Genomic DNA, 18,717 nt, shown 5'->3' with positions numbered 1-18,717 from the left:
TAAAGGTTGGAGTTTTCCTAATTTTGTTAATTATGGCATTAGCATCAATTTCCAAAAGATGATTTTTTTTTTTTATTCCTCTTTTTAGTCAACTTTAGCATGTACACACCCCTGGTTCTGTTTTCATGAATAATAATATTATTATTATTATTATTATTATTATTATTATTAATAATAATATGCACACACAAACATTAACAGTTCACACATTAAGCATATTTATTGTAAAAAATACATATAAAACACTCTTTCAGACATACAAAATATTTGGGCATAAAAAACAGTAAAATGAACAAACAAGAGACAAAAGGTATTTTGAATTGCCATACATATTTACAATTTAATAAATAAATACTCAATTGTTCTTTAACTGAGAGAAGGCAGATTGTCAATTCTTAAATATCGCCAATGTGATTTTTACAACACCCATTCGTTAGTATCATGGTCATCAGACACCTTACAGATCACAGAGGACAAAGTCCTCAGGAACGTTAATCAACAATGCATTTCACTCTTACTTAAAAAATCCACAAAAATAAATCATTCTTGGAGTTAGCGATCCCCAGGTTAGTAAATTTAAAATAGTGAGGTATTGCACCACATCAGTTAAATGAAAACATCAAGGGAAACATTTTGAATCATAAGATTTTCCACATTTTTTTCTACAACATCCTCAAGCAATAAAAGCCTTTGACAGCAAAATATGAATTTCATACGATCACTCTCTCCGTCCTTCCTCTCTCGCTCACACACACACACACACTTTTGGCTTTCCTCGAGTTCTCCAGTAGAAGAGGAACATGCACAGGGGACCCTCTGTGGGCTAGCACCTCTGAGCGCAGCCTGAACAGAGCACGCTTCACTGCAGCACGCATGGCCAGAGGCAAGCAATGGAAGGATGAAAACAACCACCACCACTAAGCTCAACCCGAATGGGAATAATAAGAATATCAACAACAATGATAATAATGATAATAATAATAATAATAATACTTAGAAAACATTTGTTTTCAATGCTGCGACTCCTCCATTCTGTGTCTCTTATGGAGTTCATGGGTGGGGGGTGGTGCATTTTGAAGTAGATACCAGGGCCACTTGGGAACTGCAAGGGTGAGGGAATAAAGCCACTACAGTCACCCCCTCCCGCCCCCAACTGTTCCTGATGTCCCCCCTCAGAGCAGAGCAGCTATGACTTACAAAACGTGTGAAAACATTGTGACAACTCGCCACTGCTGAACCGAACTGGTTAAGGGATGACCGCTAAGGGAACACGGTTTTCCACAGACATGAAACAGAGGCTCAGGGGCAAGGGAGGGGAGGGCCAGCAAATGCCTCCCCTACTACTCTCCAAAAGCAGAACACGGACCAGACAAGAGCAGGCAGGAGTCCCTGGTGCTAGATTAGTCAGGGGTCATGAACTCCACGAGGGCATTTTTCATCTCCAGACTACCCAACAAGGAGGCAGGCCACAGCTCATTAGGACACTGGTGTGCCCCACTCGTCCCTGTGGCCCGCACCCATGCCCACCTCAACCTCTTAGCCTCTGTGGGGTTAGATGGACATCCTGAGAATTTTTTCCCCAGGGCACATCCATGACGGTAGCAACCAAAAGTGTTGATGCTGCTTGACTTAAGGAGTACTGGGATCCATGTCGTGAAACACAACCAAAGAACATTCTCAATCTCTATGTTCAAAAAAATGCTGTGTGCAAGCCATTTTCCCCAAGTCAAACCATGTGAAATGACACACCACTTATGAAATGTGTTGTGTCGCTAAAAGAAATTACACACACACACAAAACCCCACAACCATCCCCCACTAAAACATTTGTCCCCTCCCTCCCCATCTGTCCAGCAACCATTTTGAAAAAAAAAAAAAAAAAAAAAAAAAAAAATTCCCAGTAGCGGCAGTCTCAGCATCATGCCTTAAGAACAACACTGTGCAAAACAATTACGCATACAATTCTCAACTCTGGGGTCCATGTTGGTTTGACACCCAAATAAGGAAATAGTCCTCTGGATAACGTTACATCAGCCGAGTTCGTTCGTGTGATGCATCTCATGAGGCATTCCATGTAGAATAAAACTTTAGCCAGGCCCCAAACCACCCTCTCCCATCTCTCGCGCTCTTGCCAGGTGAGATACCTTAGCAGTCAGATTGCCAGAGGTGATCTACTTGTAAGCACACACCCACTGTTTCCTTATCAGTTACCTTTCTTTTTTGTTTTTACGGTCACATTGCAAGCTTTAGAGAGGACAGGTCCAAGTAAAGGCAAGCAGAGAAGATGTCCCACTACCCTCCCCTACTCCACAGCCCTCATTCCCAGCAAGCACCTCAGGAGGGGAGAAAAAAAGTCCAGGATTTTACAGCCAAGCCAGAAGGGAGTTGATTCAGGTTTCACGGGAGCAGAAATGTTCAGTGTCAGCTAATACAATGAAGTCCATTTTTTTTCTTGCTGCCCGATCATTTTTTACCTTTTTCTGGCCAGAAGTGGGGTCCTTTAGAAGAAGAAGAAAAAAAAAAGTTAACAATTTTCATCCATCATGAAGTGAATTAAAAGCAACAATGACAAACACAACACTAACACGGTCATCCTTTTTCAAGAATAATTCAAATTCACACACACAGGCTCACCTGAGACAGCAATTGCAGGGAATAAACATGTCAGTCAAAGGGGTGTTCTGGGCAACAGGGTTTCACCTTGCACCAGGAGTCAATGCAGCTGCAGAGAGCAAGAAGAGAAAGAGATCCAATACGGTGAGACATCCTGAGGCCATTCATCAACCGAATGAGAGCAACTACAACTACCAAGAAGTGTGTGTTTGTGTGTATTAGGGCTGTAACGATACAAACCGAATTGTGAGGTTGGTGCATCACGATTTTTGACCCACGGTTCGGTACAAACCATGGGGGGGGTGCAATAGCCTACCTTGGAGCACCAGAGGTTTATAATTTAATATATCTGTATATATATCCAGATATCTGCAAATATATCCTGAAATAAAAAGAGAATCCTGAATTTCTGATATTTATGACAGCACACTTGCAGATAGCCTAGGCTTACTATTTCTATTAGAACTCTTACTCTTTAATTCAGCTGTCTGGTTGAAGCCTGGAAATATAAACAAAGTAGCACAATTGGCTAGCTTATCATAGTCTACTGATTGGACTGTTCAGTTTCCCCATGTGTGTTTAAGTTTCAAGGTAATTAAACAGGACAGGCACTTTTGGGAAACATTGGTATTGGGACGATCAGTCAACTTGAATGCAAGAGTTATGTGCAGCATGCTAATGATGCTAAGTGGATTTTATATTAATTTAGCTAGTCGTCTTTTATGCGTCCTTGCTTTCACGTGAATGTTTTATTTGTATTGTGCAAGCAGAGTCGCGCGTGTCCATTGAATGAGAGAGAGAGAGCAGGGCAAGGAGAGGGGGTTTACTTCTAGTCAAGTCAAGTCATATTTATTTATATAGCACACTTAAACGCAATGTTATTGACCCAAGGTGCTCAGAAATAAAATAAACATTAATAAAAACAAAAAATAAAGACATAAATGACAAAATAAAAATAAATAAATGAAAATACAAAATAATAAATATAGCCGCAAGCGGCAATGGCGAGCCCGAGAACATGCGGGGCGCAACCCGTGACATGTCGGAATCCAACAAAGCACCGACGTGGTGCATTTGTGAAATGTACATATTTGATGCGCGTGCTATTTGTTTTTATATTTGATTTTCTGCCACATGTACTTGCTTGGCCAGGTGGGGGCGCAATGCAAGGCAGGCCCATTGGGTGTCATCATAATCATAATATATATTAACCTGAGAATTTTCAATTTGATTTAAAACTACTGATGGTGGGAGAGGACTTAATTTCTATAGGGAGATTGTTCCAGAGTCTAGGGGCAGCAACAGAAAAAGCTCTGTCACCTTTAGTTTTAAGGGTTGCCTTTGGGACTGATAGAAGTTGTGAGGAAGACCTCAGTGGCCTAGAATGACAGTAGGGACTTAAAAGGTCAAAGATAGACTGTGGTGCCATTCCATTTAGGGCTTTGAAAACAAAAAGTAAAACTTTAAAATGAATTCTGTAATTGACAGGTAACCAATGGAGTTGGGCCAGCACAGGACTTATGTGCATATGTTTCTTTGTTCCAGTAAGAAGCCTAGCTGTTGCATTTTGGACTAATTGAAGTCTAGCAAGGGTAGATTGGTTCAGACCTAAATACAGAGAGTTACAATAGTCCAGCCTAGATGTAACAAAAGCATGGATTACAGTTTCTACGTCAGTATATGAGAGCCAGGGCTTTAATTTAGCTATTCGTCTTAGTTGAAAAAAGCTTCCCTTAACCACACTACTGACTTGCTTATTGAAATTCAAAGAGGAATCTAGGAAAACACCTAGATTTCTGACCTCACTGTGGCAATTTACAGCCAGTGGCCCAAGTGCATTTCTTATCTTAGGAACAGAGCTGAGTGGACCAAAAATAATTATCTCTTTTCTTTTCATTTAATTGTAAGAAGTTTGCAGCCATCCAACTCTTTATGTCATTAAAGCAGTTAAACAGGCTTTCCAAGGTGCAGGAACTTTCGGCTGTTAATGGCAGATAGAATTGAGAGTCATCAGCATAGCAGTGATATTGAATGTTATGTTTGTTAAAAATGGAGCCAAGAGGCAGCATATATAGGGAGAATAGCAGAGGGCCTAAAATGGAACCCTGAGGGACACCACATTTGATAGGTGCAATGGACGAAGAGCAATTACCTAATCTTACAGAGAATGTTCTATCATTCAGATATGATGTGAACCATTTCAACACCACCCCTTGCAGACCAACTTCAACCTCCAGACGTTTTAACAGGATGCTATGGTCAATGGTATCAAAAGCAGCACTAAGGTCAAGAAGTGTTCTAAAACCTGACTGAAATGTATCTAGGATGTTAAAAGCATTCAAATAAGAAGTGACCTGAGAGAGAACAACTTTTTCCAGGATCTTTGAAACAAAAGGTAATTTGGAAATAGGCCTATAGTTTTTCAGGTCACTGTAATCAAGACTGGGCTTCTTTAGTAGAGGTTGGACAATTGCATGCTTAAAACTAGAGGGGACCACTGCAGTAGATAGAGAGCTGTTGATAATGGCCAAAACAACAGGGCAAATGATGTTAAAAACTTCCTTAAACAGGTGTGAAGGTAAAACATCTGAGTGGCAAGAGGAGGATTTCATATGAAAGACCACTTCAAATAGCTGGGAGGGAGACACTGGTTGCCACTGCTGAAGGCAGCTGGGTGAGAGTTTTATAACTGAGGGATCAGAAATTAAGGAAGGAATTTGAGATTTAATGTTATTAATCTTATCAATGAAGAAATTGAGAAACTTCTCACAGTTTTCAGTGGTGGGAGTGATAAAGAGAACAGCAGCAGGAGGATTTAAAAGAGAGTTGATGGTACTAAACAATATTTTTGGTCTGTGAGCATTACTGGCAATCAACTTAGAGTAATACTCTGTTCTAGCTGACTTAAGAGTTTTGGTACATCTTTAGAGAATCTCTAAAAATGTTATAAGAGACTTGGAGTTTGTCTTTTTTCCTTCATTTCTCCTACACACTTGTCTAAGAGAATGGGTAGAATCATTAAACCAGGGAGTGGAGTTGGTTTTTGACCGTTTTAGTTTTAAAGGAGCAACACAGTCTAGAGTAGCGGAACAGGAAGTGTTGAAGAGATTAACTAATTCTTCCGTATCAGAGCAGGTGGACAGGACATCATTGATAGCAGGTGACTGAGTAAGCATAAAGGTGTTAGAGAAATGTAAAGCTGTGGTTGAATTTATGGCTCGGACAAAGGAGTGGGACTTGGGCGGAGAGACAGGGGAACAAAACATAGAGCATTCAAACAAAATCATAGAGTGGTCAGAGATACCAATATCAACAATTTCTAAATTAGACACAGAAAAGCCAGAGGAAAGTACAAGGTCTAGAGTGTGGCCTTTCTGATGTGTTGGTGCCATCACTGATTGAGTGAGGTCAAAAGAGTCCACTATGCATAAAAACTCATGAACCAAAGGTTTTGATGGGCAACAAATGTGAATGTTGAAATCCCCAAGAACAAGTACTTCTATACTGTTTGGTAAAGTTGCACGCATAGTCTACAATGAAAGTAACGAGAGGTACGAAATTATGTTTCATTTATGTATTTTTGGACAACGTAGGCTACCAGTAAGTAAAGCAGGAGATATGTGTTGCTTATGCGCCCGCGACACACCCATTCTAGTGCCTTTTCACACCACGACACAGGTTAGTGAATATGCGTGTTGCGATTTCGGTTTCAAATCGCATATTGTTACAGCCCTAGTATGCATGTGTGTGCATGTGAATGTGGCTGTTCACCTTTTGTGATAGACACACAGGCAGGCCAGACGTGCGATGGTCTCTCCCTGAAGCAGATCCTCCAGGCATATGGAACACTCACCACTGTCCTTCGCCAGGACGTCAGCTACAAAACCCCACAAATCACTCAGATCACAAACTTCAATGCCATGTTCAAAGCACAACAGTCATCCCCAAACATAAGGACTACAAGGCATCACTCCATCCAAAATTCAGTTATATGGAGAAGGGTGGGGGTCTGTTTGCCCTTGGGCACATGAAGACAAAAGAGATTTAACAAGGGGACAGATGGACTCACTATTGTATGGAAGAGGGGGAGAGGTGAGACAGCTCAACAGGTGTTCCTCAATCCTGCCTCCAGGGAACGGCTTGGAGCAAAATGGGCAGCGGATTGCTGAGGAGAGGAATTAAAGACATGAGATTAAGAAAGGCATTTGGGTCATTCTGTGTCAAATCAGAGAAGTTTGTTGCTGCACCGTCTCAGATTTTGTTCAAACCTTGTCTATATCAATAGGTCCTAAAACCAAGGCCTGTAAAATATTTCTGTGCAAATCTTAAGTCTTCATATCTTTTTCAGACCTTGTCTTCATATCTTCTTCAGACCATATAAATATCTTTCATGAGTGGGAGAGAGAGTCAGGGTGGGATCCGGAAAGGACCATGGGTGGGAATCGAACCCGGGTCGTCTGTGTACGGTGCAGGTGCCCCAGCCAGTCGCGCCACAGCTGGGGCCCATTTTCCTGGATTTTGTCTGATGATACAGAATGACCCATTTGCCATAATCTGTCAAAGCTTCCTCAAAACATGTTTTTTTTAATCAAGTTACATAACTAGCACCAGTTATGTACTAGGAATGTTATGCCATATAAGTATAAGTAAGTATAAGTATATATACTCTTTTGATCCCGTGAGGGAAATTTGGCCTCTGCATTTATCCCAATCCGTGAATTAGTGAAACACACACAGCACACAGTATACACACAGTGAGGTGAAGCACACACTAATCCCAGCGCAGTGAGCTGCCTGCATCAACAGCAGCGCTCGGGGAGCAGTGAGGGGTTAGGTGCCTTGCTCAAGGGCACTTCAGCCGTGCCTACTGGTCGGGGTTCGAACCGGCAACCCTCTGGTTACAGGTCCAAAGGGCAGCGTACCTATGTTCCCCGCTTTGTATGAGACCGGGGAACATAGGACCCTTTTTTAAAACCCTAACCATAACCCTAACCCCGAGCAGGTAACATAGGACCTGGGGAACATAGGGATGACCCCGTCCGAAGTGCTAACCAGTAGGCCACGGCTGCCACAATATATACACTGTTGGAAATCACTAAATCGCAATGATTCTTTTGAGGTGAACATATCAACTCTTGAATTAACCCTCCTCCCCACTATTAGTTTTTCAGACTGTCACCACAACGTAATTGCAAATCCAAAGGGTAATGTTAGCAGACCATTGGGTTGGAACGACCATTTGGCCTAGATCTCCCAGATCACTGGACTGTGGCCAGATCTACACGTGAGTCCTCTGACCCATTTCCTACCCCTACTCTCAAGCATCATCATGTCACCTGGTGAGAAAAATTAACTCTCCCAGGAATAGCATTGACCTTGCCATTGGCCCAATGTTCATATCATTATTTGAACATAGTCAATTTGACTCAATAAGTCGATTATGGTCCACTCATCACTTTCAGTGAGATTGTTAACTGCGGGCCATAATGAAAAACGGCGTCTTGGTAGGAATGTCGGTGTGATTTCCCAAGTGTGAAGGACTGTTTGGCCAGACTGCCCCTTCCCCCAATGCAAAACTGAAGGATTTCGTCTGTTAGCATGAATCCACGTGATGCGTAATTCAGATCATCTGGCCAAGATCCCCCACTGCACAAAGTTTAAATCCGTACAATGGAAGCGCATTGCCTTCAGCGTCAACACAATAGTCAATTTAGTATCACGTTTCCACGCAGGAGAATGCCCTCAGTGTCACTTGGCGAGCAATACTACTCAAAGGCAAGCTTTGTTGTCAGGCTTCCCCCTAGAATTGACATGGTTGCCACTGAAATGGAAGAGGGACACAAAATTAACTTGCTGGGCAGCTAAAGTAGTCAACGCATTATTGGATTTATTTACCGTTGCCTTGTTTAACGGTTCATTATACAAGATGAAAAACGAATTGCTGGGGGAACATATAACGTTAATCAACTGCAAAACGTTTTTGAACTCTTAAATTGTAAGCTGTGGAGGGCAAGTTCACACATTGATCAATTTAGGTGCTGGTTAGGTCATTCGCGTTGACCGACATCCCGTATTTTGTTAACATTATAGGAATGAACACCTGTGGCAAGTTACGTAGACGGTTATACATTTGTGTGAGTGACACATGGTAGTGGTATTGAACGTGCTAACTAGCTAGCAAGGCCAAAACAAATATACGCCAGACAGCTAAGTTAATGTTAGCTAACGTTTTACTGAACGTGGTATTAGCTTGTTATGTGGATATAGAGTCACATAGCTGCCGTAAACAATTCAGACAATTTCAGTAGTTTGACACGTTTTGAAAGTTGTCCATTTGCTATTGATACAAACATTATGGTTCAACTCACTGCCATGTCGATTGTTCACTCTGTAAAGCCCAATCCATGCCTCCGACACTGGACGTGAATGGGCACCTCTCACTCGTGCGGATCTAGCAGTGACGTTGCGCCCAGAATTGTGTCGACCACCCGGCAAACGTTCGGAGAAAGTGCGGTGAGGAACGCGGCCTGTTTCCTCTTCAGCCACAGCTTCGTTGTTAATTGCGTCTCCGGGGCTGGTGTCGCCTTCGTGGTTAACCACGGCATCATCTGATGGTGTGTCCTGACTGCCAAGTGACGGGGAGATGTGATGGTCAGCAGGGCTTCCTTCAGCACTTGCCTGCTGCCCTGTGTCCGAGTCGCTTCCTTCCTCCGAGCGGCTACGATTAGCTTCCGAATCATGCTCAAAACTACCAGAAAAATCAACCATAAGGCTTGTGGGCCTGTTGCTTCGAAGACGTCGACATGACTCTCGCTTAAGTCCGTCCTTATCAAAAGTCGTCGATACAGCCTCTTCTGGTAAACGACTTGATCTTGTACCCATCTCGCGCTGTAACGTTGTTAGATTTACCAGCTAGTAGCTTCCTACCCAGCTAGCGCGGTAGCTCAGCTGAGTACGATGTAACGTTTACGTTAAATATTCAAAATATATCTCAATAAATGTATGGGAGGTTGAAAGATACAACCCTAATACTGAGATACACTATAACTATACTAAAACAAATCACAACGTGTAGGCGATTCTCATTGATTAACGGTCCTTCTTTATCCCTTATTCCACATTCCCTTTCTTTTACCGTCCTCCTGTCTCACCCGCAGTGGCGGAAGTGCAACACTTCTTCTCTGCTCAAAAGAGATGGCTACGTCAAATGCCGGGTGAACTTTTGATCCAATCATAGAAGAGCCCATTGACTAGTTTGAAAAAGTGACAGCAGATTGCTTACGTTTCAGAGTTCCCAGGAAATATTCCTAAGCACTGTGAATTCCCCGATTTCGAGGACTCTATGCTTCCTGTAAAATATATTAGAGGTAGGCTAAATAGTGAGTTCAGTTGAACGTTAACTCCACCTCAGGCATGTGCAGCCTAGCAGCTAGTTAGTAGCCTAGGCTAAACTATTATGCCTAAGGACTAGGCTACTTTCTGCTCCAAAACATTTGCAGTTCAAAGTAGGCTAAGAAAGCATGAAAATAGCCTACACAAATCACATGTAATGGGTCAATGTCATATTTTCTTGCCTACATTTTTCAAAGTTGTAGGGCTATTTCATGTGGTGTTTTGTCCACTCTTATGAGTGTTGAAATGGTAAGATAGACCTGGCATACAGTAGCCTACCCTTAGGAATTGCACCCCTGGTAAAGTTGACTAAAAACAATTATACAAAACAATGTTTTGGTGATTTATTGTAGTCTCACAATGGAAACAATCATGAAAAACCCAACATTGAAGGGAAGCAAATTTATTCTGAGAAAAAATCTCATTAAGAAATAAATATTTTTCACAAAAAACATGTCGCTCACAATTATTGGCACCCCTTGAAAATCTTATATACAAAGTGTAACAAAAGCATTTTTCTATTTATAAGATAGTTAATGGCTATAAAAACTAGGTATTTGGTTTATATCCATATTTACAGTTAAAACAATAGTTAAAACGTACTCGGCCAAGACACTAAAAGTAGTTAGATCATGATTGGATCATTCATCAGGTCAATGAACCAAAACAGATCAAAACAAAAATGGTTTACTGAACATAATATCAAGCTTCTGCCATTGCCATCTCAGTCCCCTGAGACTGCACAGAAAAGCAGTGGGGTGAGTCAAAGAGGAGAATGCACAAGTTGTGGACCTAGGATTCCGGACGATCTGAGGAGATTTTGTAAAGACAAATGATCTTAGATCGCTTGCTTTGTATTCTCGAACTGTATGGGATGTAGTAGAATACTACAAGCTATTTTGTTGGCAAAGGGAGGCTTAAGAAGGTATTACAAGCAGGGGTGCCAATCATTATGGGCAACGTGTCTGTTAAAAATATTTATTTCTTTAATTGTTTTATTTCTTAAATTTTCCGATTTCTCAGAATAAATTTGCTTACCTATGATTTTATGGTATTGGTGTGTGGCCTACCTTCCTCTGTCTGATAGTCAGATCACAAAGATGGCCTATTAAAAAAACAGTCTAGTTTTAGTAGGCTATCTCCATTCAATTAGTAAAAGAAAATATTGAATTTATGTGGCCTATAAATTTGCCTCAACAATTTAAGCTAAGTGTAGGCTACAAGCGACAATGGTTTATGAGATAATTGTCCACTAGATGGCAAAGGATAAACAAATCACAGTTTCCTGTGGCTATTTAATAGGCCTAGTATTTGATTAAGGCCAAAGCTCATGTGGTAAGCCAATCTGCCACAAAAAAGACTGCTTGCTAACCTAGAAATCTAGACGCACCACGGCAGCAAATGTAATTTCCAGCCAGGGTAGTCTAGCAACTCTCCGTTGGCTTGCAAGCTGGAAAAAACAAACTTTGATCAGGCCAATCACATTGTGTATAGACAGTCGGTGGATGGACTTCCCTGCCACTTGAAAACAAAAAAGTGGGATGCTGCTGCTGGTGAACAGCGCGACTCGAGTTAAGCTTTTTCTTTTTTCTCGTTTGAGAAACTATCCAACTAACCAACTATCTCCGCTGGTGGGAAAACGCATGGGACTCATTTGTAACGCAATTTGAAAGACAACCGTTTATCCCGCCCCTCGGATTGAGCACTGGTGAGTTCCCAGACCCTAGGCCTACATCTTGATGTGGGGCTCATCAGGCTAACTGCTTGCTGCATTCTGTGTGTGATCAGGCATTTTATTCAGACAACTGAAGACATCCCAATTTGCTAGATATTTCAAATAATAGAAAAAATAAAATTAATTAAGTTGATAGTAGGAAGCATGCAGTGGAATCTGGAAGTACTAATATTAGTGTAAACAAATCATACATCTATAATGATCACACAATAAACAGGTAGGCTATTCCCAAACTAGATAACTGATGTCAGTACTCCAGTGCAGTCTTCTTCCAGTACAGTCTTCAGAGCTGTCTTGGCATTGTCCACAGCAGGTATCCAGCAAAAGTGGTGCGACCCTTATTGTCATCATAGACCATGCGGCCTTGGTCCAGGTGAATGTACACAGTGTCTTTTGCCTCCAGCTGTAGCAATGCTGAATTGGATCCGTACTCGTGATCGTCCGCACCCTTCTGTAATTCATGCACACACACCACAAGCTCTCCGTTCTTGTACAGGGCTGTGCCAGCGAGAATTGAAGGAAAAGAAGCATGTGCGAATGCAGTGCTGAAATACTGAAATAGTAAACTCTGTTCACTGGGGCAGTGAAGATTCCTGTGATAAATGAGGCCAGTACAATAATCAATGCTCTGATGCCAATGGATTCTTAAATAATTGAAACATTGAGCATGCTGTCACTACGAGATACATTATGTCATGCCCCCTGGTGGCTTAATTGACTCATTACCATGGGTCTTCATGCTATTTTTAATACCATCCAAACTTTGAACTTTGAATGTGACCTGTACCTGTAATTGGGTTGTAGGCATCACCAATATTTATGAGAATCCTTTTAAACGATAAAATCTTATCAACATTGAAGGGTCCTAACTTTGAAATTCCAGAGTCAGCCAGAGAGACTGAGAATGCCACTTTTGTGTGACCTGTTGAAGTAGGGAAATGTAGCACTCAAAGCATTTAAATCAAAGATTTCTAAGAACAATAAAATAACACTGTTGCAGTTGGGGGAATCAGTTGATGGAATGGCTCAGTTGATTTTGGCTATATACGACACACTTTATGAGGTTGTTGGTTTATACTTTCCTTACCTTCACTATTGTTCTGCTGTAGTTTTTTCACCTGGTCTTCAGTGCAATTTAATCTGGCCTCCATGCTTCTCACAACCTGTAGTTCATCCAGTAAATCTAAAGGTTGATGTTATAAAGTTGTTAAAGTGGTCTGTCTCTGTTCTCTTCTAGAGCATCTGAAAGGTAACTGTAGCCTAGAAATCTAGACGCGCCCCTAGCGGCAGCGAATTACATTTGCTGCCAGGGCTAGTCTAGCAACTCTCCGTTGGCTTGTGAGCTCCAGAAATCGAAACTTAATCAGGCCAATGAAATTGTGTATAGAGTCGTTAGGTGGGCTTAACATAATGATTGATGGCAGAGTTGCAACGGTTTGGCTTGAATTCCCTGCTACTTGAAAACAAATAAGATGGATGTTGCTGCTGGCGAACAGTGTGACACGAGTTAAGCTTTTATTAAGTTGGCAAACGTTTGAACTAGCCAACTAGCTCCGCTGGTGGGAAACGCATAGGACTCATAGCGCTGCCGCTGTCCTATTGCGTGCAGAGGGAATTTGAAAGACAACTGATTATCCCGCCCCTCGGACTGAGCACTACGAACGGTGAGTGTCCAGACCCTACATTTTAATGTGGGTCTGGCTCGTCAGGCTAAGGTAACTGTACAAAAAGGTACAAACATCTCGATGGCCTATAAATTACTTCTCTAGATATTGCCATTACAGATGTTATGTTCAGTCTTACACCACATTTGAAGCACCAAATATAATTTGTAAATTTGGTCATATCAAAATCCAATCTTTCTCATGCCCTGCATTATCCAGGACTGAGGTGGAGCGTGTCGCCAGCTTCAAGTTTCTGGGTGTCTACATCTCTGAGGACCTCTGGTTCCCTCATGGACAATCAACACCTTTACCCTGATCAATAAGGCTCACCAGCGTCTCTTCTTCCTGAGGAGACTAAAGAGGGTCCGCCTGTCTCTTCAGATCTTGCGGAACTTCTACCGCTGCACCATTGAGAGCATCCTCAACTGTGTCACAGTATGCTATGGCAACTCTTCTGCCTCCGACCATAAAGCACTGCAGAGGGTGGTGAAAACTGCCCAACGCATCACCGGTTCCTCACTCCCCTCCCTTGAGGCCATCCAGGGCAAGCAGGGCAAGAAGCTTCTTCCCTGAGGCTGTCACCTTACTGAACTCTAGCTCTGCACCCCGGTGACCACTCTCTACTGTTATAATGTTACTGTTACTACGCTCGATAGTGTTTTATGCCCCCAGCGTCGTCTTCCAGGCAGGGCTGCCACCGCTGACTTAAAGGCACGTAATCCTAAACCTAACCCCAAACCTAAACCTAACCTTAACTAATGTCTAACCCTTGTGCCTTCCAGGCAGCGCTGCCTTGAAGACAATGTTGGGGGCATAAAATACCAAGAAACTGTTATTACACTGCATACTGTTATTACACTGCACATAACTGTACATATCTGTCTATACGGTTCTTACAGAATATCCATATTTATTCTGTTTTTCTTATAATATATTACTGTTAATACACTGCATATATCTATATTTGTCAGACACCAAACAGGACGAGGACCACAAAAGCGTCACGTTCAAAAGTTTATTTAAGGGTTGGGGGTTAAGGGGGTTTCAGGGGTTCCGGGGGGGGGTACAGGAGTTCCAAGAGTCTGCGTGTGTGTGTGTTGGATGATCCGGGAAGTCCTGGGGGAAACACACACACACAACAGCAATTGAAACGAAGCAGCAGTACAGTCAAGGACTAGGCGGTATTCGTAGAAGAGGGACGGAAGGCAGGTCAAGATTACCGGGGCTGGAGAACACAGAAGTAGTCGAGCGGGTCCGGGATCACAGGCAAAGAGTCAGAGGCGTTTTCCAAAATAGGCAGGTAACTGGTGCTGGTTGCAGACGATCTGACAAGTGTGGACTGAAAAGCAAGGCTTTATATACAGGGCATGATGAGTGGTGAATGCAGTGCAGCTGGTAGTTAACGAGGGTGAGGCAGAGCAGAGCAGAGCAGGAACAGGTGGAGGTCAGACTTCAATCAGCGTGTGTTACCAGGCAGAGAGAGAGCTCATGACAGAACCCCCCCCCTAAGGGACGGCCCCAGAAGTCCCCAAGAGTGACACCACGTCGGGAGGGCGGAGGGGAGCCGGTGGAGGGCTAGAATTCCTCCGAGCGGTCCGAGTGAACATCCTCATCCTCGGAGGGAGCTGGAGGGTCGTGGACAGAAGACGGGACAGGTACCGAGACAGGGTCAGGGTCAGGCACAGGACAGGAAGCCGGGCGGGCAGGACGGTTAGGGACCCCTCTGGGGCGGCCCCTACGGATTGCAGGTTGATCAGGATGCAGACGGTGGAAGTCGGCGATGAGTGTCCGGTCCACAATCCGACTGGCTGGCACCCAGGTTCTCTCCTCAGGTCCATAGCCCTCCCAGTCGACGAGATACTGGAGGCCCCTACCTCGCCGTCTGGACCGAAGCAGGCGTCGAACGGTGTACACCAGCCCACCGTCAACGAGGCGAGGAGGAGGAGGAGGAAGCGGCACGGGGACCAGCGGGCTTTCATGCGTCGGCTTGACTTTCGAAACATGGAAAGTAGGGTGCACCCTCATGGAGGTTGGCAACTGGAGCCGGACTGCGGTTGGGCTGATGACCCTCTGGATAGGGAACGGGCCGAGGAATCGAGGTGCCAGTTTACGCGATTCCACCCGCAGTGGGAGATCCTTGGCTGACAGCCACACCTTCTGGCCAACACGGTAGGCGGGTGCCGGCGATCTTCGGCAGTTAGCCCCAGTGGCATAGCTGACAGCTGACTTGAGTAGCGTGGCACGAGCTTGTGACCAGGTACGACGGCAACGGCGGGCATAGGCGAGGGCAGACGGGCAGGACACATCTCCCTCCTGGCTGGGGAACAGGGGGGGCTGGTAGCCATACACACACTGGAAAGGTGACATACCAGTGGCAGAGCAGGTGAGGGAGTTGTGAGCATACTCTATCCACATCAGTTGTTGTGCCCAAGCCTGGGGTTTGCGAGAAACCATGCACCGCAGCGCCTTCTCCAGCTCCTGGTTTGCCCGCTCGGATTGACCATTGGACTGGGGGTGGAACCCAGAGGTGAGACTCACTGTGGCCCCTAGAAGACGGCAGAACTCCTTCCAGAATGTAGAGGTGAATTGCGGGCCTCGGTCAGAGACAACATCCCTGGGCAGCCCGTGTAGACGGAAGACATGATCAAGAACAGCCTGGGCAGTCTCTCTGGCAGATGGCAGTTTAGGGAGGGGAATGAAGTGTGCCATCTTGCTGAACCGGTCAACCACAGTGAGAATGACAGTCATCCCACCTGATGGTGGGAGGCCAGTTACAAAGTCCAAGGAGACGTGGGACCAGGGTCGTGTGGGCACAGGCAAGGGCTGGAGTAAACCAGCGGGGGGCCGAGTGGAGGACTTGTTCTGAATGCAGGTGGGGCAGGCACGGACGAATTCTCGGACATCCCTTCTCAAAGAAGACCACCAGAAGCGCTGGGCAAGGAGATGGCAGGTGCGGGCGGAGCCCGGGTGGCAGGCAAGGCGGGAGTTGTGTCCCCACTGTATGACCCGGGACTTCAAATTCTCTGGGACGAAGAGACGACCGTCTGGGCATGCACTGGGACTGGGATGGTCACGGAGGGCCTCTTGAATTTCCTCCTCGATATCCCAGGTCAGGGCAGCTACGACGCAGGGATCGGGCAGAATTGATGCAGGTTCCTGGGAAGGGGCGTCATCCTTATGAAACTGACGGGAGAGAGCGTCCGGCTTGGTGTTCCGAGAACCTGGGCGGTATGACAGGGTGAAGTTGAATCTGGTGAAAAACAAGGCCCAGCGGGACTGTCTGGGGTTAAGACGTTTGGCAATGCGGATGTATTCGAGGTTTTTGTGATCGGTCCAGACCAGGAACGGAACTGTGGACCCCTCCAGCCAGTGACGCCACTCCTCCAGGGCAAGCTTGACAGCCAACAGCTCACGGTTTCCAACATCATAATTGCGCTCTGCAGGTGAAAGCCGGCGAGAGAAAAATGCACAGGGGTGCAACTTGTTGTCCTCCTCTGCCCGTTGAGAGAGTATGGCCCCGACTCCCACGTCTGAGGCATCCACCTCGACAACGAACTGCCGGTCTGAATCCGGCATCTGGAGGATGGGGGCAGTGGTGAACCGGGCCTTGAGGGTATGAAAGGCTGTGTTGGCCTCTGGGGTCCAGAAAAAGGGGTGTTTGATGCTGGTCAGAGCTGTGAGGGGAGCGGCGACAGAGCTGTAGTTCCGGATGAATTTCCGGTAGAAATTGGCAAAACCGAGGAATTGCTGCAACTTCTTCCTATTCCCCGGAACTGGCCAGGAGGTAACTGTCGAGACCTTTGCGGGGTCCATCTGGATATTGCCTTCAGCGACGATGTATCCCAGGAATGATACAGTCTGAGCATGGAACTCGCATTTCTCCGCTTTGACATAGAGAGAGTTCTCCAGGAGTCTGGAGGCATTTCCCCACTCTTTCACAGTTCCGGAGGCCCAATCGAGGTGAGGATTGTGGAGACGGAGCCAAGGGTAGCCCAGGATTAGGGGTTGGCCTGGAGAGCTGAGCAGGTGGAAGCGGATGGTCTCTCGGTGGTTTCCTGACACCATCATTGAGATGGGGGCTGTGATGCTGGTAACTGTGCCAATTACGTGACCGTCCAGGGCCCGGGCTGGAACAGGAGTGGACAAGCGATGGCTTTCCAAGCCCAGCTGACGAGCAAGTCCTGTGTCAATAATGTTTGCTTCTGCGCCAGAGTCCACCAGGGCTGCCAGGGTGTGGGTGGAATCAGACAGGTGAAGACAGACTTGGATGAGGGGTTTACGGCTGATGGAGGGCTGAATGTTCATTGAGCTCATCCGGATTCCTCCTACATCTGGTGAGCTCCGGCTTTTGCTGGACAGGTGGCGACTCGATGACCATCACCACCACAGTACAGGCACAAGTTGGAGGTGATGCGTCGCTGGCGCTCTGCAGGGGTTAGGGAGGCGCGGCCGATCTCCATCGGTTCAGACTGGTCCGGCTGGCTAGATGGTGTGGCAGGTGCGGACAGAAGGGCAGTTGGGACACTCCGTGTGCTGGTGGATGGACTCTGGCGCCCTCTCTCACGACGGCGGGCCTAGATCCTGCGGTCGATGCGGACAGCCAGAGCAATGGCTTCATCAAGAGTGGGGGGTTGATCATGGGAAACCAGCTCGTCCTTTATGTAGTCCGCCAGGCTGTGGAGGAAGGCATCCACCAATGCTTCCATGTTCCAGGAGCTCCGACTTGCCACAGTTCGAAAGTCAATGGAGTAAGCCGCAACAGTCCTTCTGCCTTGGCGAATACTCATCAGGGTCCGAGATGCCTCGGCTGTTGTGGATTCCAAATCGAATACCTTGAGCATCTCCTCTGCGAATAGGTTGAAGGTTGCACATGCTGGGGTCTGGCGCTCGAACTCCGCCGTTCCCCAGAGTCGAGCTCGGCCCGTCAGGTGAGTGATCACGTAACCGACCCTCGCCCCTTCAGTAGCAAAAGTCCTGGGTTGCAGGGTAAACTGGACACGGCAGCTCGTCAGGAACGCCCGTACCTGGGTTGGGTCGCCGCTGAACCGCTCTGGATTGCCGATCCTGGGTTCTGGGGCTCCGGCAGCCACGGCAGCAGTGGACTGGGCAGGAGACTCGGGTGCTGGGCCGGTGAGCAGGCTGGCTGGGGCTGGGCCGGTGGGAGCAGGCAGAGGAGAAAGGTTGGTGAGAAGTTGAATGATCATTGCAAGTTGTTGCTGTTGCTGCTGGAACTGCTGACGCTGTTGGTAGCCGGCTTGAAGTAGGGAGGCAATGTCAGCAGTGTTGCGGTTTACCTCTCTCTGTCTCTTCCAG

General features: G+C 45.7%; 2 protein-coding genes across 2 annotated transcripts; both read right to left on the bottom strand.

The window, feature by feature from the left end:
- Positions 1–194: 194 nt before the first annotated feature.
- Positions 195–9,785, bottom strand: zgc:66427 (uncharacterized protein LOC406256 homolog). The gene is made up of 5 exons (XM_042090978.1): positions 8,982–9,785; positions 6,683–6,778; positions 6,385–6,490; positions 2,635–2,722; positions 195–2,498 (listed from the first exon to the last, which is right to left on the bottom strand). The coding sequence occupies exons 1-4, from the start codon at positions 9,493–9,495 to the stop codon at positions 2,665–2,667; spliced, it is 774 nt and encodes a 257-aa protein (XP_041946912.1). The 5' UTR covers positions 9,496–9,785; the 3' UTR covers positions 195–2,498; positions 2,635–2,664.
- On the bottom strand, positions 3,743–6,371 carry LOC121708371. The gene has a single exon (XM_042090985.1). The coding sequence runs from the start codon at positions 4,508–4,510 to the stop codon at positions 3,836–3,838; it is 675 nt and encodes a 224-aa protein (XP_041946919.1). The 5' UTR covers positions 4,511–6,371; the 3' UTR covers positions 3,743–3,835.
- Positions 9,786–18,717: the final 8,932 nt, after the last annotated feature.

Source organism: Alosa sapidissima, chromosome 1 (genome assembly GCF_018492685.1).
Source record: "Alosa sapidissima isolate fAloSap1 chromosome 1, fAloSap1.pri, whole genome shotgun sequence".
In the NCBI taxonomy this organism is placed as follows: Eukaryota; Metazoa; Chordata; class Actinopteri; order Clupeiformes; family Clupeidae; genus Alosa; species Alosa sapidissima.
This window is presented reverse-complemented; position numbering and strand designations above follow the sequence as displayed.

Coding starts and splice junctions, on each gene's coding strand:
- LOC121708371 (XM_042090985.1), bottom strand. CDS start 4,510: ATGAAAAGAAAAGAGATAATTATTTTTGGTCCACTCAGCTCTGTTCCT.
- zgc:66427 (XM_042090978.1), bottom strand. CDS start 9,495: ATGGGTACAAGATCAAGTCGTTTACCAGAAGAGGCTGTATCGACGACT. Junction 6,491..6,682: donor TCCCCCTCTTCCATACAATA/GTGAGTCCATCT, acceptor GGGGTTTTGTAG/CTGACGTCCTGGCGAAGGAC. Junction 2,723..6,384: donor CTGTGTGTCTATCACAAAAG/GTGAACAGCCAC, acceptor TGCTCTCTGCAG/CTGCATTGACTCCTGGTGCA.